The sequence below is a fragment of the Martes martes genome (genome assembly GCF_963455335.1).
Source record: "Martes martes genome assembly, chromosome: 7".
In the NCBI taxonomy this organism is placed as follows: Eukaryota; Metazoa; Chordata; class Mammalia; order Carnivora; family Mustelidae; genus Martes; species Martes martes.
Window position 1 is genome coordinate 32,339,515 of NC_137894.1, and position 22,686 is coordinate 32,362,200.

Consider the following 22,686-nt stretch of genomic DNA (forward strand, 5'->3'; position numbering starts at 1 on the left):
AGCATGGCTCGCGATATCACTTTAAGAGATGGTGGCATTTACAGTAGAAGGGGAAGAAATTCATATTGTGAAATTAAAATATTTTGTAAGGTTCAGGGCAGTCATGATAAATTCATCTTCTGTAACTCCACTAAAGTATTTGAACAGAATATGTACAATTCATGATTCATTTCCAATTTAAATATTGCATTTAAGATTTTTTGTGACAATTCCACTCCTTTCTGAAACTTTCTCTAAATTGAAATTAATTTTTTAAAGTGTCTAAGAGTACGACTCAAAAAAGATAGTCTAGCTTAGTACCAATTTGCCATAGAACATAAATGGTACAAAACTCTTGATTATAACAATTAATTTTGCAATAAAGAAGGCAAGAAAAATTAAGTTACTAAAAAGATACATAATAATTTATGAATTACATATATTTTTTTGAATTACATATATTTTTATTACTTATCTACACATCAGCAGCCAATCAACAGAATAGCCAACTGTGTGCAAAAACAATTAAATTCCATCTTCTTTACTGCCTTGCCTACTTTTATTCATATAAAAATTTTTAATCTTTAAATTTGTTTTTAATCTTTTTTTAAGGCAGGAGGATAAAATATTTTTAGCTAAGAGTTCATTGACTTGGTTTATAATTTTAAATATTTACATACATACTATGTGGGCTTTAATTTAGGGTAGAGGCCTGTTTAGAGCTGCTTTCCTAAGCAAGGCCAAGGCTGCCCAACAGCCCACTGGAGCTTAGTGAGTTTTTTACAGTAGGCTCCACGCCCACCATAGAGCCCAATGCAGGGCTTGAACTCACGACCCTGAGATCGAAACCTGAGCTGAGATCAAGAGTCAGATGCCCTACTGACTGAGCCACCCAGGTGTCCCCACTACACATTTTAATTCACGTAAGACATAGAGTTAAGGGACACCTGGGTGGCTCAGTCGTTAAGCATCTACCTTAGGCTCAGGTCATGATCCCAGGGTCCTGGGATTGAGCCCCACATTGGGCTCCTTGCTCAGCAAGGAAGTCTGCTTCTCCCTCTCCCACTCCCTCTGCTGTGTTTCCTCTCTCGCTGTGTCCCTCTCTCCGTCAAATAAATAAATAAAATCTTTTTAAAAAAGAAAAAAGAGAGAGAGCTACAGGTGGGTGGAGATATGACTTGACCACAAACCTCAGAAGGAACACATGGTTTTGAGAAATAATTATTTGCCATTGATCCCTTCATTTAGTATGAATTTTTGCCTGGCTTTGGCTTAAAAAAGCCCCTGTAGGTGTGACTGGCCTTAAATGTCTACAACAGTCACTCCCATGGTCTTCCCTTGTTGGGGTCCCTTCTTCGATTCTGGCAGCCCTGCCAAGAGGAGCTATAGGAATGCCTCTGTCCCAGATGATCACTCCTTCAAATCCTGCTTTAAAATCCATGCTGTTAACTACCCACACGAGTCACAGGGCTTCTAATCATCCACAACTGCCTGCCTGTCCTGTGCTCCAGGTGGAGACCTCCTGTGGACTGGAAAGATTGCAGTTTACCCCAGGCCTCTGGACTGTGAGCCCTAAGGGAGAGCACCAGCATCTACACCACTTCCGGGCTGAGAGACATTTGCTTGTTTCTGGGCTGTATGTGTGTGTGTGTGTCTGTTTGCACACCCCCGTGTCATGTGTGTGTGTCTGTCTACACACCCACACATCATGTGTACCCCTCTATGATCAATGTTGCAATAAACACCCTTGCACACGGGCCTTTGGGTAGATGCCTTTATTTCTCTGGAATAGATTCCCGGGAGAGGGATTGCTAGGTCAAAGGGCATATGTATTTTTAATTTTAATGGATTTTTCCAGATTGATTTCCAAAATGGCTGTAATAATTTACATCTCCACCGGCAATGATTTAGAGCACACTTCTCCCCCCCAACATAAAATAGATGTAGAAGCTCTGTTTAATTTTGCCAGCCTGGAGGGTGCAAACTAGTATCTTATTACTACTTTAATTTACATGCCACTGAATTCTAAGAAATTTGAACATCTTTCTATATAGTTGGATATTTTTCTTCTCTGAATTGCCTGTTTGTATCATTTTGTCTATTTCTCTATTGGGTTGTTTATCTGATCAACTGATAGCTCTTTGCATATTACAGCTTCTAACCTTTGTTTATCATTTTCATTATAAAATATTTTTCCAAGTCTATTGCTTGCCTTTTGACATTGCTTGCAGTATCTTTTGCCATAAAGATGTTTTAAACACACACACACACATATATACGCAGAAACATCTTACTTTTTGATCGCCTAGATTTCCAATCTTGGTTGAGAAGGTCTTCTAACCCCTACTTTATATGAAACCTCCTTGCCAAAATTTTTGTCAAAGTATAACGTATTTATGAAATAGTGCATATATCTTTACGGATCCGTGATTTTTCACAAGGTGATCGCACTCATGTAGCTGGGACCCAGATCAAGAAACATAACATCTCCAGCACCCTAGAAGTTCCTTCATGCTCCTTCCACTTATGACACCCCCTAAAAAGTAGCCTCTACCCTGACTTCTAACATCATAGGCTCTTGCTCAAACTTTATTCCAATGAATCATCCCTATGTACTCTTGTGTGTCTAACTTCTTTAACGCACATGATGGTTGCGAGATTCATTCACGTAGTTCATTCTTTCTCATTGCTGTGCAGTATTCCTTTATGTAAGTGTACCAAACATTAATACTTTTCTACTTCTTTGACTTTTTTTAAATTTGTTTTATTATTGATGGGCATTTGGGTTTTGCTTCCAATTTGGAGCTACTACAAATAGTGCTACTACAAACATTCTTATACATATTCTTTTAAAGATTTTATTTATTTATTTGACAGAGAGAGGGATACAGCGAGAGAGGGAACACGAGAAGGGGGAGTGGAAGAGGGAGAAGCAGACTTCCCGCCGAGCAGGGAGCCGGACGCAGGGCTCGATCCCAGGACCCTGGGATCATGATCTGAGCCGAAAGCAGATGCTTAATTGATGGAACCACCCAGGCGCCCCTCTGGTACATATTTTTGGTGAATTTGTGTCTGCATTTCTGTTGTATATTTACCCAAGAGCTTAATTTTGGGGTCATGGGGTATGTGTATGCTCAGCTTTTATAGAGACTGACGGTTTTCCAAAGTGGTTGTACCAATTACACCCTGGTCAGTAACGCAAGAGACACTGCTCTACAGCCACCCAGTACGTGGTCGTATCTGACTTTTTCACTAGCCATTCTGAGAGGTGTGTGCTAGTACTGCATCCCGATTTGCTGTGCCAGATTTTTAATATTTTACTTCTTATATTTTAAGCCCTTAATCCACCTGGAATTTTATTTTTGTAAGGATAAGGTAGGAGTCCACTCTCTCTCTATTCCAGACAAATAGCCAGATACACCAGATATAATAATATATCTTTTGCCCTGATGTGTCATGTTCAAGCCCCATACTGGGTGTAGAGATTACTTAAAAATGCAATCTTTAACAAAAAGAAAAAGTGTACAGCAGTGAGTGGCACATGAGGATAGCCATTCTCACAAGGGTACAGAGACACCAGGCAGCTACTGAATGGGCATAGCTAAGGAAGAAGGACCCTCTCTGATTCTGATGTTTGGGGACGTTCTTTGAGATCCTCATTCTGGAGGGTGTGATTATTAAAACGTCACTCTCAGGGGAGTGTTGACTGACGTACTTACTAAGATCCATTACCACATGTATTATTTCACTTCATCCACACAGTGAGTTCACAAGGTGGGCACCATTAACCTCGGTTTATAGGTGAAGGCATGAGGCTCAGAGAAATCAAGTGACTGGCCCTCGACCCCACAGCTAGTGAGTTACAGAGCTCAGTTTGGAGCCCATACCTGTCTCCCTCCTGAGTTCCTGCTCTTTCTTCCAGACACACTGCTGGCATTGCTGGTGGACAGTGAATTAAGTTTCCAGCCACTTCCCAAACAACGGAGCATGTTACCAAGCAGATTTAGAACCATGACTCCAGCCCCTGCCTACAGACTCATCTGGTGGCTATTTTCTCTCCCCCCCCCCCACCCATCACAATGAGTGGATGATTTCTTGAGAAACTGAGTCACTGTTCCAAGCCACTGAAAGGCTTGTTGAGTCAGACTGGGGTGGCTGCTTTGGGCCCATGGGCAAGTTTATGGTTCTGAGGAGAGACGGGAGTAGTGCCCCAGCAGAAGCAGAGTAGGTCAGGAGAGACGGAGAACACGAGACTGCCATTGTCCTCAGTCCCTTTCTTATTCATGGTACCAGGCCACAGAAGGTCCAGCCACTCTTTTTTCCCAATGGGGAGAGATCTCTGGGTCCTACACTGAGGCCCTGGTAAACTGTGCTCTTGGGAGGTCTTTGCTCCCCACAGCTAAGGAGAGGTGGACACTCACTGGCACGTACACACTGGCACTCAAACACATATCATGCACACAGACACACACAGGGGCAGACAAGCTCCACACCGCCACAGAGCAGGGCCAAATGCCCACTTCCAGAGACTCTGCCTCCTGGAATGAGGTCCTAGGAAATCAGTCTAGCTCAAGGGTTTTTCAAATTATGCCAAATTACACCAGATGAGTTATTCTGTAGAAACGATGAAGTAATTTCTCATCAAGGGGAAGATTATTTGTAAATATTTATTTATTTTATTTTCCTTGAGACAGAGAGAGAGAGAGAGCACTCAAGCACAAGGGCACAGGACAGAGGGAGAGGGAGAATCCTTGACCAGACTCCCCGCCTGCCTGCTGAGCAAAGAGCAGGATATCAGGGCTGGATCTCACGACCCCCGCCACCACCCCCCAAGATCATGACTTGAGCAGAAATCAAGAGTCAAAAGCCTAACCTACTGTGCCAACCAAGTGCCCCTCACCAAAGGGAAGATTTTTAACTGCTAGAGATAATTGTAGAAAAGTACACTCCTAATCTAGGAGATGCCATTTCCCTCTATCAGAGTCAAAATTTTTTAAATTTAAAAGTTTGATAATACCCACTGTTGGTGGGGATGTGAAGATATGCCATTTGGCAGGGGAAAAAAATAAATGACAACTTCCGGGGAAGGTAACTTGGCAATAGATGTCAAAATGTTTAAATGCACCTGCCCTTAACCCCAGCGATTCCACTCCTAAAATTTTATTGATAGATAAATACAGATACATCACCACTCAAAAATACTGGTTAAGGGAGTTCATTGCAACTTTTGTTTATAATACCATAAAACTGGAAACTAAAAAATATCCGTTAATAGAGAACTAGCCAAGTAAGTTGAGAGGATCCATATTCTGGAATACTATTTACCATTTAAAATGATAAGGTGAAAAAAAATAAAATGATAAGGTGGACCTCTATACTTTTTTAAAAAAAAGATTTTATTTATTTGACAGAGGGAGAGAGATCACAAGTAGGCAAAGCAACAGACAGAGAGAGGAGGGGAAGCAGGCTCCCTGCCCAGCAGAGAGCCCGATGTGGGGCTCAATCCCAGGACCCTGAGATCATGACCTCAGAGTCATGATCAGAGGCTTAACCCACTGAGCCACCCAGGCACCCCTCTATACTTTTAATTGGAAAAAAAAGAAAATGAAGTACAGAAGAACGAATTGTTTTTATCCTGTTTGCGTTTTAAAACCTGTATGTTTGTACATGTGTAGAGGGTATCTCCTGGAGTATACAAAAATCTCTTATAGTAGGTAGCTCTGGAACTGAAAGGGGAGAGGGAGAAGGAAGAAGAGAAGGAAGACTAATTTTTTATTTTTTTAAGAGAGAAGGGGAAGGGGCAGAGGGAGAGAGAGAGAATCCCAAGCAAGCAGGCTCCACGCACAGCCCAGAGCCAGAGGCAGAGCTCAATCCCACCACCCTGAGATCATCACCTGAGCTGAAATCAAGAATAGGAGCCTCACCCGACTGAGCCAACCAGGTGCCCCTAATTTTTTATTTAGTAACCTTCTGTACTACTTGACATTTGTACAGTGAACATGTATTAATTGTATAATAAATTATTTTAACAGAAATTTAAAATATATGTGTACATATATATTTATATATTAGGATTTCCTGCAAGATTTCACTTAGAGTTCCACTACTAAAAAGTTTCAAAAAGCTTTATGTAACCCAACCCTATTGTACAAATTGCCAGGAAAAAGTGTGAGAGGCTTTTGAAATAGGGAGAAAAGTGCCTTTGGAAATTGGGCTAGTGTATTCTGGGGTATCAATTCATGGTAGTCTCCACCTCTCGTTGTCTTTGATTTTCTGTGAGTTGTAGAAAACTGAAAATAGACAAATGATTTGGGTTCATAGCAATGCAAATAAGTTTTGTCTGGTGGAGGTGCAATTGATGCCCCTCCCCACCATGGAAGAAGCCAATTCTGCATCAATTAACAAATTCATTTCATTATTCCTGATTGACGGGTATGTGTATCTGGCCTTTATATTGTCCTTTGAACTCATTTTTAGCTTATTATTCCTTCATCAAGGAGTTAAAAATCTGACACATACTCATTTTTTATTTTTATGAGAGATTTTCCCTTTAAACGATTATCTTTTAACAAAGTGGCAGTGGAGACCAGTTGAGGAAAAGACTTGCCCAAGGTTAGGTGGCTGTGGTTGCCAATGTAGTACTAATCCCCAGCCCTGAGATTTCTGGGCTATTTTACCTACATCGCCAAGCAACAAGGACTAGAATCCTTTCCATTTTGACTTGAACACTTACTCCATATAGATGTCTAGTTAATTTAGACAATGCTTTCTCACAAATACATGTACAGCCGCACAGGCACAAACACCCCGCCGACAGGCTGCACAAACTCCCACACAAATACAGAAACAACCCCCCGCCCGACACACACACACACACACCCGGAATGGGACACAGGCTAAAGGGTTGGGGATGCTGCATGACCCCTTCCTGCGGACGCTTGACTGCGCCCTGCGAGAAGAAGCGGTGCCCTCCCCCCAACTTCTGACGACCGGCGGGAGGGAGGGGTGTTCGGGGGCGGCGATACTGGGCTCGAGACCCGGTAAGGAGGCAAAGCCCCCACCCTCCGAGACAGTCCAACGCAGGAAGTGGGCCGCACACTCTAGGAACCAGAAGCCACCCTGAGCCCTGGGGTAGTCCGGTAAGTCTTCCCGGAGGCGGCGGCCTCCCCGCGGAGGTTTGAAAACCCTGGAGCAAACACTTTGGAGCCCAGGAACCGCCCGGCGGCCGCTGGACTGAGCGGGGAGGGAAAAAGCCAAGGCCTGCTAACACGGACCTGTAAAGCTCTAGCGTTTTTGCTGCGCGTGAAAACAAATCTAGAAATCTCCCGAGATGAAGACCCTGTCCCGGCCAGCGAGCCCCCGGCAGCGCGGCTCCAGCCCCTCCCCCTCCCACCTTCCCCGTCAGTGACTCGGCGGCCCCGCCCCCCCGCTATGCGGCTAGGGCGGTGGGCTCGCGGCGCCCCCTGCGGGCCCGGAGTCGCTCTGCCCGCGCCTGCCCGACTCTCCGGTCCTCGGTCCCCAGCAGGCACCGCCGCGCTCCAGCAGGCGGGGCTCTGTTTTGTGCACCCCCGAAGGCCCCGCATCCACACATCTCCATCACCAAGAGAATCCATCCCCATTCCGCAGATGAGGAAACCAAAGTTCAAAGACATACTGTGCGGCGCAGGGAAAGAGGTGGTGGCTCTCTCCACGGGCCCACCCTCACCCGTGCTCCTCTCTCTTCACCGGGGGACCCCTTTCTTTGCCCTAGAGGGCCTAGGTGGGGCCACAGACTCAGTGGCTTGCTGTGCACCCTAGGCGCCCTCTCTCCCGGGTTCCTCCGAGCCAGAGCAGTCATCTGGAGCATCTATCCTAAGCAGGCTGGCTGGGCTGCGGTGCGGACCAGAGTGCGTGTAGCATGGGATTACTGGCGGGACACCTGACGACTGCATCCGGCGTGCTGTAGCCACTCCACTTGTGTGACTCTCTCCTAAGGAGACGGTAAAGAAACGTCAAAGATTTTTCGGTGAGAATGGTGTTCATCCCTCATTGTTTGTAATAGCCAAAATTTGTCAGCAGTTTCTCTACCTGCGGGTTAGATAAGTAGTAGTCTAAGTGGCCATGAAAAATCATGTTGTACAAAAATTTTTGGTGATATACCCAAATGTTCATTATATTGGTTTTTTGGAAGTTAGCATACAACAAATATAATAATAAAATAACGTTTTTGTGAAGACCTGCCTATGTGTGCACATTGTTTAAAAAGTCTGCAGGGGCACCTGGGTGGCTCAGTCTGTTAAGCCTCTGCCTTCCGCTCAGGTCATGATCTCAGGCTCTTGGGATCCAGCCCCCTCCTTCCCACCCTCAGGCTCCTTGCTCAGTGGGGATCCTGCCTCTCCCGCTCTCTCTTCTGTTCCCCCTGCTTGTACTCTCTCTTTCTCAAATAGATAAATAAATTCTTGAAGTCTGCAAAGATGTACATCAAAAAATTAACATTGATCAGTGGGATCAAGGGTACTTTTTAAAGTACTTGTATCTTTCTGTATTTTCTAAAAGATACATACACACTGAACATGTCTTGTTTTTATGTGTGTTTTTTAAGCAGAAAAGGCCCAGGGTTTACTTACCCACCCCAGGAAGAAGAAAGCAGCCTAAAAAGTTGGATCCAGAAAGTAAGAAAGGGGATTTATTGCGACATTTCTTTTCCCTGACCCCACAGGAAATATGGTCACCAAGAGCTGCTTCTGAAGAATATGACAGTGATGATACATTTTTCAAAGTGTTGATTATAACACAGTTTGCAACATGACCCAACTGATGGATCATACATTTGGCCACAGATCAGAAGTCCTGGAAGAAAAATTGCTACTGGGTACTGACTCAAATTGTAATGGATAAAGTAACCGACGGATGTGCCAGATCTTTGTTGCAGAAAGTTCTCAGACATAAGTAAGTGATGTGGTTCCTTTCTTGTACTAGCTCCATGCATATTGACTGGAGCACATAGAGCAACGTCTGAAATCCACAGCCCCGTCAAAGACACAGGGGGTTTATCTACTTCAACCGGGGTCTGAGCTCTGGGCTGTGCATGGCAAGCTTGACTCAGTTGTGACTGGGAGCAGTGATGACAAAGTAGGCTGTCAGAAAGCAACAAGTCCTCCAGATTCTCCCAGACAAGGAGACAACACTGAAAACTACGTTAGGCTTTTTCCTTTCAAAACTTGGCAAATCAGAATTTGCTGAAAAGTAAGCAGTGCTATCTGGCTTTAATTTCATTTCTCAAGAAAATCCAGCTGACTCTTGTCATGATTTTGTAAGCTTGTTATCTTTTTGGAAATTAACTTTTGAATGTAACCTTCACTAAAAATATGTAGATTGGGGGTATAAAAGTAAAATCTATTTTTTCTTATATTTTTCCAGTGAAGTACTATCCACTTTTTATTTAAAAACTTGCTCTCTATTGTTCTAAACAGTAAATAGTGCCAAAAACTAAAAAAAAAAAAAAAAAAAAAAAAAGCATTATGGTGTCAACATTGGGACTGACTTGTTTCAAGAAATCTGTTTGCAATAAATGGTAATGAACTGTAATGCCTCTTTTAAAAAAAGATTTGGAAATAAATGCCAGATTAACTCTTTTAAAGAAAAAATCCATAAGCGTGAATGGGGTTGGAGGAAATTAATTGTCTGCTCTTTCTGGGACGTAGGGGAGCCCACAGTGGGGTTTGCAGTCCCTACCATTGCTGCTGAGGCCAGTGACCCCAAGGGCTGACCACTTGGGATATCAGTTGTTCCTGGCCTGGGCACTATGATCTGAGTCTATGGTATAAAGAAGGGCTCCTGCCATGGAAGGACATAGATGCAACCAGCTTCATTCTGCCTGCTTCCTGTCTCGGAATTTTTTAAAGAGGGTGTAGCGTGTTCATAAATCAGAGATTCAAATCTCAGCGCCCAATATCCCCACCACCACTATCACAAACTGTGTGGTTTGGGGCAACTCACTTTATCTTTCCCAACCCCATGTCTCATCTGTAAAATAGCGAGAACCATAACCATATTATGCACAGACTGGAAGATATATTATTTTATTATTCAACAGCTATTTACTGATGCCGGGCACCATTCTAGTCACTGAGTAGGACAGACAAGGTCTCTGTTTCCGTGTCATTCATATTCTCATAGGATGAGATCACAATAAACAAATAAATTAATAAACAAATGAGAAAATCCGCTGTTAATAAATTCTAGACAGAGGGAGAGGTGGTAGAGCCCCACAAGCTGATGAGATTATATTGTTTGGTCAGGGAAGCTCTCTGAGCAGACTGTATTTGAGCAGAGATATTAGTGACGGAAAGCAGCCAGGCATGCAAAGATCATGGGGAAGAAACTGGGTAAAGGGTACAGGGAAACTCTGCACTATTTTTGCAACTTCCTGTGACTATAACTATTTCAAAATTTAAAAAAAAGTTTAAAGCAACTACTGTTACACACTACAGCCTACGTGAATATCGAAACAGCTATGCTGAGTGAAAGAAACCAGATCAAAAAGAGGACATACTGTATGATTTCATTTATATAAAATTCTGGGAAGTGTAAACTGATCTATAGTGACAGAGATCCGATTACTGATTGCCTGGGTACAGAGTAGGGAGGGGGGATGTTTGGGAAGGAAGGATTACAAAGAGACACGAGGAGTCTTTTGGGGGTGATGGGTATGTTTATTATCTTGATTGTAGTGATGGTTTCAAGATGTATACATAGGGTAAACTTATCTAATCACACACTCTAAATATTGTGCAGTTACTATATGTCAATTTTACCTCAATAATGGGATTAAGAAATTTCTGTGCCTAGAAATAAATAATGCTAAAGATATGCAAAGCCTCTACACTGACATTGAATATTTTATTGCAAGACATTTATTTAGATCTAAATAAATGTAGAGATCTACCGTAGTCTTAGATTAGACAACTCACTATTATAAAGATGGCAATCCTCCCCAAACTGAAACTGACCAGAATCTAACTGGTTTGTTTTGGTATGTCAATTTAAAAATGTATATGGGAATGAAAAAGGGCCAAGGATACCCAAGATGCTCTTGAAAAATAGGGTATAAGAACCCACATCATCAGAAATCAAGATAGTGAGTGTTAGTATGAGGATACATAGACCAATGAAATAATAAAGAGCCCTAAAACATAGATCCACACATATATGGACACTAGATATAGGACAGTGGTGGAAATGCAGATCATTGTGATATAGCCAGTAAAATACACTGGGTTAAATGGGTACCTATAAGGATTCTTCCCATAATACACAAAAATCACTTCCAAGGTCGATTAAACCCCTAACCATGAAATGCAAAATCATACAGCTCTGAGAAGGGAATATAGAATATCTTCACAACCTTTAAAAAAACAACAACAACAACAAAAAGCACGGATGATAAAGGAAAAGGAAGCAAGAAAAAGGAACATACTATTAATAGCATTAAAATTATGAATATTAGGGGCCCCTGCATGGCCCAGTTGGTTCAGTGTCTGCCTTCAGCTCAGGTCACGATCCCAGGGTCCTGGGATCTAGCCCCTCATCAGACTCCCTGCTCAACAAAGAGCCTGCTTCTCCCTCTGCCCCTCTCCCTGCTCATGCTTGTTCTCTCTCTCTCTCCCTCTCAAATAGATAAGTAAAATCTTAAAAAAAAAATAAAATTACGAACTTTATTCACTAAAGATATTATAAGGAGAATTAAAAGACAACTGGAGGGGTAGAAGGTATTTGCAACTAAGAAAAACTTCATCATGATTATAATAAGACACTACTACACATCCTACAGAATGGCAAAGCTTTTTTTAAGGGGGGGGGGGACAGAGGAAGAGAGAGAATCTTAAGCAGGCTCCAAGACCCTGACATCAGGACCTGAGTCAAAATCAAGAGTCAGATGCTTAACTGACTGAGCCACCCAGGTGCCCCCATAATGGCAAAGCTTTAAGAAACTTTTGGTGTGTATGATTTGGAATACCACTCTGGAAGGATGTCTGATATTATCTAGTAAAGTTGAGGACAGGGGTTTCATATAACCCAGGAATTTCACTCTTGGTTTATACCCTGAAAAGGCTTATATACAAGTGCATCAGCATTGTAAACAGCAATATTATACAGAACAGTAAAAGCCTGGGGAAATTCAAATGTTCTACTTACTATTCACTGAGCAAATAAATTCTAGTATTTTTTTCCAATGTAATATTATATAGATGCGAGCAGCTGATAATAGAAAAGGTCACTGCACAGTGATCTATGTAAAGATGCTTGCCCTCTTTATAGTGAGAAAATGCCAGACCAGCAGGGCCAAGAAGAAAATTAAAGAGAGTTCTTAGAAACCAACCATGGCCATGGCAGGGAGTATTTTTGTCATGTATCAACATGCACTAGACAATGTGCTAGGCTCTTTTAGGACATGTCTACTTTTCACAACCATTTGGTATAGTAGGAATTGTTTTGCAGGTAAGGAAACTGAGGGACAGAAAGGTTAAATGACTCGCCTGAGATACAAAGATACTGGCTGGCGGAAGTGGAGATTTAAAACCAGGCATCACACCCCACATTCTTTCCGTTGGAGTAGAAGGCACTGATTGCCTTGCAACGACTGTCCACCAGCTCTCCTTTCTTCCAGAACCACGATTTTATCATGGCATGCCTGCTCCTCTATGCTGTCACCCTACGGATGAGAGAGCAAAAGACGGAACAAGCCTGGGCCCCTGGCCACTCTAGAGTAGACCAGCCATGCCGCACCAGTTGAACGTCTATTGCTTTCTTTTATTTTTAACTTTGTCTTTGGAAAACAACTCTGGGGCTAGATGGTTCTAGAATTGTTAGGATTCTTGTTGCAAGAAGGAAATACACTTAGAAGGTCAACTTTTCATTGCCTTCCAAATGTACACTGGACTATGACAGAACCCAAATCAGATGGCTGGAACGTGCTGCAGGACCCACAGCGGAGATGGCTGACACAGTGCAGAGGAGCACCAAGCTGGAGGGCCCCTGAGCAGGGAAGACCTCCAGCAGCCAGTAGGAGAGCTTTGCTCCAAGAGCGGGAGACAGCCAAGACCACTGTGGGACAGGCCCATGCTTCACCCTGCCCCCTCACTCATTTTCCCTATGAAGCTCATAGGCCCCTGCCACATAGAAGCCCAGACAGCTCTGACCCTCCCACTTTCCCACGCTCAGCACTTCCTCCTAGTCCAAAGCAGTTAATCCTAAAGTGGAAATCCACAGCTACCACACTGTTATATCCTCCAAAGTTCTCTGCCCCAATCTGTGCTCAGCAAGCCATCCTCCTAACTCTTCTAGTGCCCTCTGGATGGCAGGTGAGGGAGGAGGGTGTCTGATTGCCCAGGGCTGTGGCTGCAGACATAAAACTTTCTCTTTTCGGATGCTAGGATCCTTTATTCCTTTTCTTTTGTCTCCTGACCTGAGGGGTGGGGGGATGGGGGCGGGGTTTCCATCCCAGGATCCTGAGATCAAAATCCAAGAGTTAGAGAGTTGGAGGCTTAACTGACTGAGCCACCCAGGAGCCCCTCTTTAGAGTTTCCTATAACCTTCAAAACTGTGCACTGATTCTGGCCTTTGGGTGTGGCCTTGGTGGGCTGTGTCCCAGGCATCAGAAAAGGCCTTGACACAGTGTGGACTTTGGAGAGCAGCTTGGATGAAACCCAGAGGCCTGAAACTGTGGAAAAACGGGTTAGCCCAGCTTACATAAGGACTATTTGGTACCCCTTTAGTTTCTGTTCCAATGTGGGAACAAACTTGCTCCTTAAAACCCTTCAGATCACAGGAGTGGTGTTGACTTGTGCTTATGTCAAAGCCAAAGCCTCAGGCTAATTTGGGAACTGATAGGACTCTGCTAATTCCTTATATAAATACAGGATCTGCATCTTGGCCTTCCAGGTCAGGGTCTTGGATAGACATCTGGAGCCTCCATTTGCCTCTGAATTTTCTGGAACCATATTGCTTTTTTCTCTCATTTCAAGGTCCTAGGAGAGAGAACCAACAGCAAAGGCCATGTCTGGAAGCAATTTGAGTGGGGGAAGGGGTGTCTTAAGGCCTGCCCAGATCTTTTCACTTTGTTCAGCCTAGGGAATGGAGCCATGGCTGCCCACTCAGGGCTCTTTTCTATTAAGTGCCCCCAGAAATCTGACTTCTAGAAAAAGTTAGCTTGCAACACATTCCAGACTCCCTAAACAGATAATGATCAGAAATGACTATTTTTCAAAGGAAGTATTTCAGGAGTGTTTGTAGTACCCAAAGAGCTGACTGCTTGCCCCTGAGCCCCTGATGAGGAGTTAGAAGAAATTAAGACCCCTGGGATTGTGTATGTGACCAGAAGTCACATCAGATTCTGCTACAACTGGCAAGTGTGGCCGATATTCTTCCTACAGCCCCTGCTGTTCTCAGTTGGAATTGAGATCCAGACTCTGGGCCCTATGTCCTCCCCTGCCGCCACCCACAGCACAAAGCTACACTGAGTCACCAACCAGCACGCACCCCAGAGCAGCCTCGATAATGAGCAGATAGGGCCATGCTTGCTGCTGAAGTGCCAGCACCCATTTCAGACTTTCACATGAGAAATAAACTTCCATTTTGTTTCAGCTGCTGTTGTCTTGTCTCTGTGGCTACATCAAAAGTTCTAATATCGTATATTTTAAAGGCGCTAAGAGAGTAGATCTTAAATATTCTCATGACAAGAAAAAAATTCGTCACTCCGTGAGGTAGTGATGCTAACTAAACTTCCTGTGGTAATCGTGGTTCAATGTATACATGTATCACATCATCATGTTGGACACCTTCAACTTTACAGTGTTATAACTAATGTGCTAATGGATAGTCAATGATATCTTAATAAAACTGAGGGAGTGGCAGGGGGGAGTTCTGGCCAACTGCGAAAGAAGCAGAAGAATTAGGTTCAAAGAAAGTGCTGCCAGTTTAGCAGTTATCTCTGGAGCCAGAAGGGAAGGGTCCAGGCAGCTTTCTCTCCACATCGCTCTGGTGTGGAGCAATTCCCTGTTTCTCTAGTCTTGTCTGCCCCCATAGACCTCCCAGAGTCCAGCTTCCTGAGCTCCTCCAAAACTTCACTTTGGAAATATATTTAACTAACTCTATCTGACCATCAAGCCTATGTGACCTTGTGGGTCCAGGAAAAGCAAAAAACAGAAAACAAACAAACGAACAAAAAATGAAAAAAACTAGCTACAGACTCCTGACTCTTGGTCCAAATTCTCAGTAGAGAGAAGTAGTCTCTTGAGTTTTGTGCATTGGCAGTATCGTAGCCAATGAGGTTTATCCAAGGAACAATTATTGCTAATATTATTAAGAAATGTTCTCTGGCATCAGTGGATTCCCTGCTTTTGAGTTAGGTGCTGGTGTAGTCCTCTCTGGGATGGTAGGGAAACATGTCCACTCAGGGCCATGAGAGAGAAATCAGTTTCTCTAGGAACTGGTTTGACGTGTCTACCTGAGGAGAAAGAAGGGAAAGGCAAGACAGTTTCAAGGCTCCACATAAATCTCATTGGCTCCTTGCCTTCCTTCCTTTACGTGGCAGCCCAGAGCTCTTCCTGTGTGAACATCTTTGAAAAGACGGCTATCATCAGGTAGGCTGGGTGGGGTGAGCTAGGGGAAGGTAGAGGACCAGGATGGGAAAGTGTGTGATGTGAGGCAGGTGGGAGTGGAGAGGCGAACCCAATTGCCCAAGATCAAAGCTAGGGAAATAAAGTTTCATTGCCAAGTCCAAAGGTCAGGGGCAGTGGAAAATCGGACACAAAGCCAAGGTCAGGAGCCAGCAGAACTAGAAAAAAAAAAATTGAACAGGGCAGGGAAGAAGCCTAGGCGATACATGGTGGCTGCTGAGAAGGAGCTGGCAACAAGCCGAGCTTCACTTCTCATAATGTACACTCATACACAGAAGGGTCACAATGAGGAAGACGGAGCCTGCCTGGGCTGAAGCCCTATCCCCGCGGAAAAGAGGAGAAGCCAGTGTTTCTTAACCCAAGTCCATAATCTCCGTAACACAAGATTGTGTGCATTTGTGCGTTTTTCTGATATTGCTAAAGGGAACAGCGCCCCCAAGAGGGTTATTTGAAGGCCTGATTCCGGTCGTCCCGCGAGAGGGATCACTGCGGGATCTCCCGTCTTGGCATAGGCCTCGAGGGGCTGAAAGCCTCGGTTGCCCTCGAAAGGAGCGGAATCCCTCCCTCCTCGCCTGCCCTTGGGGCTCCCTGCAGCGCGGGTGCCGTCTGAGCTAATTCCCCCAGGGAGAAAGAGGAAGCGTTAAGCCAGCGATGGAGGATGGACACACTCGCGGAGGGACGAATTAAAAGAGGGGGACTGTGATTGGTGCCCCTCCGAACAAACGCACCCTCGCCCCTCTGGTGGTGTCCGGCTGGAGTCCCGGGAAGGCCCCCGGACCCGGCTCCGCGTTCCGGCCTCTGGACCATGCAACCGCGGCCCCCAGCGCCAGCCCGGGACACCCGGGGAGCCGCGCAGAGCCCCGCCCCCAGCCCGCCCCTCGGGGGCCGTGGCGCGCCTGCGTGACGTGGCGCGTGTCTACGGCGGCGAACGCCGAGACGGAAGAGGCGCGGGCCGGGAAAGGAGCGGGCCGGCGGCTGCGGCGCCTCCGTCCCCATGGCGCTGTGGCGCGGCTCTGCGTATGCCGGCTTCCTGGCGTTGGCGGTGGGCTGTGTCCTCCTGCTGGAGCCGCAGCTGCCCGGCTCGGCGCTTCGCTCGCTGTGGAGCTCGCTACAGCTGGCGCCCGCGCCCCCGGGACCCGGCTCCCCTGAGGGCCGCTTGGCGGCCGCCTGGGACGCGCTCATCGTACGGCCGGCCCGGCGCTGGCGCCGCGTGGCCGTGGGGTGAGTGCCTGCGGGGCCTGCGTCTCTGGGTCTTTCCAGGAAGTGCGGGTGCTTCGGGCCTCCGAGGGCCGCCTTGGAGTTCGGGCGGCTGGGGAACTGGGAGGTAGAACCGCGCGGAAACAGGGCTTCCCATACGTTCCCCGGAAGGCTTCTCGGCGCTGGTGTCCACGCTGCCTCCTTGGCGAGAAGGGGTCTGGAACCAGCCCTGTTCGTCACTGCTGCAGGGACTCAAAAGACTGCTTTTTCCTCTTGCCTGGTCTCTGCGCCCCTTTGTCATCTCCGTAGGACCTAATAGCCTCTGCAAATCCCGCGCAGCCTGACACCCTCCTGTGCCAGTCTCCTTCAATCCTGTTTCAGCTCTTTTGGCGACTGCCTTTTTGCGGTCAAAGACACTTGGGTCTTAGCACTTTGAAGACACTCGCCCTCTTCTGAACGTCTTGAGTGAGTGGTGTGTTTCACTACCTTTAGCTACCGACTTTATCTCCCTTGTTTTTCCTTCCTTAATACCGTAGTTTGGGAGACCGCCGCTATTGAAACTGCTCTCTCAAAGCTCACCGGTGATTTGTTGATTTTCCAATTCAGCTGCCCTTTTTTAGTCTTCGTTGTCAACCCCGTGCAGTCTTCCACGCGCTGAACATGCCTTTCTCCTTGAAACTCTTTTCTTCCCTTGACTTCAGTGACATTGCATATTTACTGTTCTCCCAACTCACAGGACCTCCTTTCTTTGTATTCCTCATTGTTCCCTTCACACTAACTTTAAACCCTGTCTCAATTCGATTTAAATATCTTGCCATCACTTCAAAAGCATGATACAAAAGCAGACCTTCTATGAAGTACTCTTCTAGTTTTTGTGAGTGCTTGAGGCAAGGGTAAGGTAGAGCAAAATTATCCTGAAGATTAAACGAAATAATTGTGTAATCTTGCATGGTGTCTTCTGTAAAGAGCACACAAATGTTAGTATTTTTTTAATATTTATTTTAAGTCACCTCTACACTCATTGTGGGGCTCATACTTAACCCTTTATCAAGAGTTGCATGCTTCATGTACTGAGCTAACCAGGCACCCCATAGTACTCTTTTTTTTTTTTTTTAAACCAGCATATAGTTTCTTCAGATAATATTTCCTTTTATCTCTTCTCTCAAGTTCAGGCCTTTTCACCTACTTCCTTATGAGTTTCTTTTGGGTTTTGTTTGTTTGTTTTTTTGTTTTTAAAGATTTTATTTATTTTGAGAGAAAGTGCACAGGTGCAAGTTGGGAGGGTGGGGTCGGGTAGAGGTAGAGAGAGAATCTCAAGCAGACTCTGTGCTGAGTGCAGAGCCCAGCATGGGGCTCCATCTCATGACCCTGAGGTCATGACCTGAGCTGCAATCAAGAGTCAGATGCTAGGGACGCCTGGGTGGCTCAGTGGGTTAAAGCCTTTGCCTTCGGCTCAGGTCATGATCCCAGGGTCCTGGGATCGAGCCTTGCATCGGGCTCTCTGCTCAACAGGGAGCCTGCTTTCTTCTCTCTCTCTGCCTGCTTCTCTGCCTACTTGTGATCTCTCTGTCAAATAAATAAATAAAGTCTTAAGAAAAAAAGATGCTTAATGAACTGAGCCATCCAGGTGTTCTTCCTTACCAGTTTCTTAAGTGTCCTCCTTGGCTTTATGGACATTCAGCAAATATCAGCAACTATATGGTATGTGTCAGGTCTGTGCTAGGCTCTGAGGATGCAAAAATCGGTGAAGGCAAGGTCCCCGCCTCATTTGTTGAAAACAGATATATTCATTATTAGTGTTCAGCCTGACATGACAGAATACCACAGACTGGTGACTTAAACAGTAGGAATTGTCTCGTGGTTCTAGAGGCTGATAGTCTCAGAATGAGATCCTGACTAGCAGATGGCCTTCTTCCCACCACTTACCTGTATGAACCTTCCTCTGTGCATGTGCACTCCTGGTGTCTCTTCTTGTTATATGGAGATTTGTCCTCTTGGATTATGGCCTCATTTAACCTTAATTATCTCTTTAAATAGTCTATCTCCAAAAACATTCACATTTGTGGTTAGGGCTTCAACATATGAATTGATGGGGGACAGGGGTACACAGTGCTGTTGATGACAATTTTGAAAAGTGCTTTCAGGACTCATGGTTTAAAAAGAAAAAAAAGGCAGCCTTTGTGTCCCAAAGGATTACTAATTCTCCATCTAGTTAGATCTACTAATGGATCTAACTAATAGGTCAACAGAGGAGTGGAGTAAGATAGGTTTCAAAAGTCAGAGTGAAGCCAGGTACGGGGAATGAACACTAACTAGATCAGCATTCTTACTGTATCCAGACACAGTTAATCCCTTCATCTGCATCTTTGCTTGTGCATGCTCCCTGTGAGGGCTTCAGTATCAGAGAAATCTGGGTTTGAATTTAGGCTCTTCCATTTGTGGCCTTTGGAATGGTAGTCAACCCCCGCTTCAATTCTTCTCAGCTGAAAGCAGTGTGACTACTTCCCTGTCTTACCAAGTTTTGCAGTTGGTGTGGTCTGTTTGAAAATGCCTGTCTTATATTCAGTGCTTCCTAAATACCAGGTTGCTTTCTCTGTCCAGAGCGCCATCGAGACTTCACCCCAGGGACCACTGCCCTTCCCCTTTGGATTTTTCTTCTCTGCAGTTCTGCATCTTCCAATGATTATGATTACCTATTGCAGTATCTCAGGTATAGTGTTAAAAAGCTAGGAAGAACCTAAAGAAACATTTTGCAGATAATGAAGCAGCAGGGAGGTAATGAAAACAACCATTCTTGCCTCTAAAGAACTTGCAGTCTAGAGGGAGCACTGAGCCCCCTTCTCCCACCCCCCAAGAGTCTCTGGCAGTAGGCCTGGAAGCCCAGGCTCCCCTAGCCTTCTAGCCCTTCCCTTTGTTTGGGCATTCAGCATCTGTTGTCTTGCTTTGTTTTCCAGTTATTTCATCTGTTTTTGTTTTCTCCAGACTCACACTATAATCTTATACATTTCTTACTCAACTGTGAAATTCTGCCTAAAGTCACAGGAGCATAATTTTCTCTTCTGGTTCTTTTGCTCCCTTCCTCCCTTTAATTCCCCTGAGAATAAAGCACCATAGGTGATGTGCTTGTTACATTCTTGGATGCTGTTGAATTGAGGGAAGAGCAGAGGGAGATTCTTGCTCTGATTAAAGTATAACTAGAAAGCACATTAGTTTGGTATCTGGTATGTAGATGTTCAGTGTTCTTTTTATTATGAAAAGCTACTGAATAAAATTTTTTCCTTTTTAAGTTTTTTTTCCCCTTAGTATTCATGACATGATAAAGTTGGGGGGTAGAAAATATTCCTATGGTGGGTACATATTTTTAAGTCAAAATTGTTTCTGCTGGGTTTTGTCTTGTGTTGCAAAATATGTTGAACATTGTTCCTTTGCGTTATGGGGGGGGGTTGGTTTTGTTTTGTAACTTTTTTTTTTTTTTAAAGATTTTATTTATTTGACACAGAGAGACATAGCCAGAGAGGGAACACAAGCAGTGGGAGAGGGAGAGGGAGAAGCGTGTTTCCTGATGAGCAGGGAGCCGGATGTGGGGCTTGATCCCAGGACTCTGGGATCATGACCTGAGCTGAAGGCAGACGCTTAACCGACTGAGCCACCCAGGCATCCCTTGTTTTGTAACTTTTGTAGACTTCCTCCATTCTCATTTTTAAAGAACCAGACCCTGTTCAAGGTCTTAGCGTATCACTGGGGATGAAGGTGATGTGTTTGTGCAAGCTTCTGTTTTCAGATGTGGGCATCCCTCAAGTGTCTGAACTTTTGCTTTCCAGACTCAGGACCCAAATCCATTGGAAAACATTTTCTATATGGGCTGTTGGGTGGAAATAGTGTCTCTCACTATCAAAATTTGTACTTTCTGAAACTCGGGAACCTACTTGCATCTGAGAGCCAGGGAAAGCACTGCTATTTAAGAGTCCACCCTTGGGGCTCCTGGGTGACTTAGTCCTTTAGGCATCTGCCTTCGGCTCAGGTCATGATCCCAGGAGTCCTGGGATCGAGCCCCACATCTGGCTCCTTACTCAGCAGGGATCCTGCTTTTCCCTCTGCCTGCTGCCTTCCCTGCTTGTGCTATGCGTGCTCTCTTTCTCTGCCAAATAAATAAATAAAATATATATTTTTTAAGTCTACCCTTTAAACATCTAATGTTACATTCAGTAGAAATAAAGAACTGAAGAACACCCTATATGGGTGTTCCTATATGGGGTGGAATTGAGACCAGTTTATAAGGTATGCTTGGTTTATAATCAGTAGGGCTGTGAAAGTAACATATTTTAAACTTATCATTAAGCACCTGCTTAATGTCAATGTGTTTTATGCACAGAAAAGCATAGTAACTCTTAGATTATGCCTTTCCAGTTGACCAGAGTATGTATCTTTGTTTTAAAAGAATAAGAAAATTTGAGTATTTAAATTCTGTTTAGTGGGCAGAAATCTTTTTACAAGCATGGGATCCATAGGGGAAAAATTAAAGAATCCTTATGATGTGGGTGCAGTGAGTTGTGTCATTAGGAGAGATGGGTCTCTTTCTTGCCCTTGTAAACCTTGCTTGAGTGATGTCACGCCTCCATATGAACCTTTTAAAAATTATATATTTTTTAATATGTATTATTTGTTTCAGAGGTACAGGTCTGTGATTTATCAGTCTTACACAATTCACAGCACTCACCATAGCACATAACCCTCCCCAGTGTCCCTCACCCAGCCACCGCATCCCTCCCACCCCCAAACCCCTAGCAACCCTCAGTTTGTTTCCTGAGATTAAGGGTCTCTTATGGTTTGTCTCCCTCTCTGGTTTCATCTTGTTTCATTTTTTCCTCCCTTCCCCTATGATCCTCTGTCTTGTTTCTCAAATTCCTCGTATCAGTGAGATCATATGATAATTGTTTTTTAATTATAAAAGTAATGCATGCTTATAAAAATCAGAAATACATCTAGCGAAATAGAAAATTCCTTGCCCTTGCCCATCTCATTCCTCTTAGAGTTTACCACCGTTAATGAATTCAGGTGTTAATTTCCAGATCAAGAGGTTTTCTTTTCTTTTCTTTTCTTTTTTTTTTTTTTAAGAAACTAGAAGGGAGACATAGCTATAGTCTACATCAGAGTCCAGTCGTTTGGGCCTTTCTTATGGATGAATATACTTTCTGCTTTTGAAGCTGCTCAGAATTACCCTTGGAAGCCCATCCATCCTTATCACCAGAAGCTGTTTGTTGGCCTGCTGTGAGCTTTGACTTTCTCAGAAGCTTCCAGCTGCCTATGTGGTCATCTAGCCCCCCTGGCAAAAATGACATCCCCAGTAGGCAGAGGCAGGAATCAAGGTGACTGTGAGGTGGGGGACAGGAAGTCCTTCTCTAGGTACCCAAATTATTTGACCTTTCTCTTCTAAGGGATGACTTTTAGCAAAGTAACACTAAAAACATAAACCGGAACTTTTCTGGTTTATATTTTTATAGACAGACCATGCCAGACAACCATAGTGCCTTATAATTTTTTTTAATTTATTTATTTGACAGACAGAGATCACAAGTAGGTAGAGAAGCAGATAGAGAGTGGGGGGAAGCAGGCTCGCCGCAGAGCAGAGAGCTTGACTCGGGGCTCAATCCCAGGACCCTGGGATCATGACCCGAACCAAAGGCAGAGGCTTTAACCCACTGAGCCACCCAGGTGCCCCCTTTATAATTTGTTTCCATAAAGACAGCTAGGTAGTGCAGCACTGGCTTCTCACAGGCCCTTTAAAGGTCTTGGATTGGTCCAGTGCCAAGTGATGAATTGTTACCAGGCTACAGATGTGCCTCAGTCTTTA

The 22,686-nt window shown here is 44.6% G+C and overlaps 1 protein-coding gene and 1 long non-coding RNA gene across 5 annotated transcripts in view; both read left to right on the forward strand.

Annotated features, from left to right (window-relative positions):
* Positions 1–6,852: 6,852 nt before the first annotated feature.
* LOC308345668 lies at positions 6,853–9,595 on the forward strand. 2 transcript variants are annotated; one of them, XR_013967094.1, is made up of 3 exons: positions 6,853–7,118; positions 7,836–7,984; positions 8,564–9,442. It is a non-coding gene; the product is annotated as an uncharacterized lncRNA (long non-coding RNA). The 2 variants fall into 2 exon arrangements; XR_013967095.1 differs by having other exon boundaries at positions 6,946–7,118; positions 8,678–9,595.
* Positions 9,596–16,567: 6,972 nt separating this feature from the next.
* Positions 16,568–22,686, forward strand: part of ADPGK (ADP dependent glucokinase) — a 41,434-nt gene continuing 35,315 nt past the window's right edge. For 2 of the 3 annotated variants that reach the window (XM_080808739.1, XM_080808740.1), the window contains exon 1: positions 16,577–16,859. In XM_080808739.1, coding sequence (XP_080664865.1) covers positions 16,633–16,859 — 227 coding nt within the window. In that variant the 5' untranslated portion in view covers positions 16,577–16,632. Of the gene's footprint in view, positions 16,860–22,686 lie in introns of all 3 variants that reach the window. The other variant, XM_080808738.1, reaches the window with a different exon arrangement.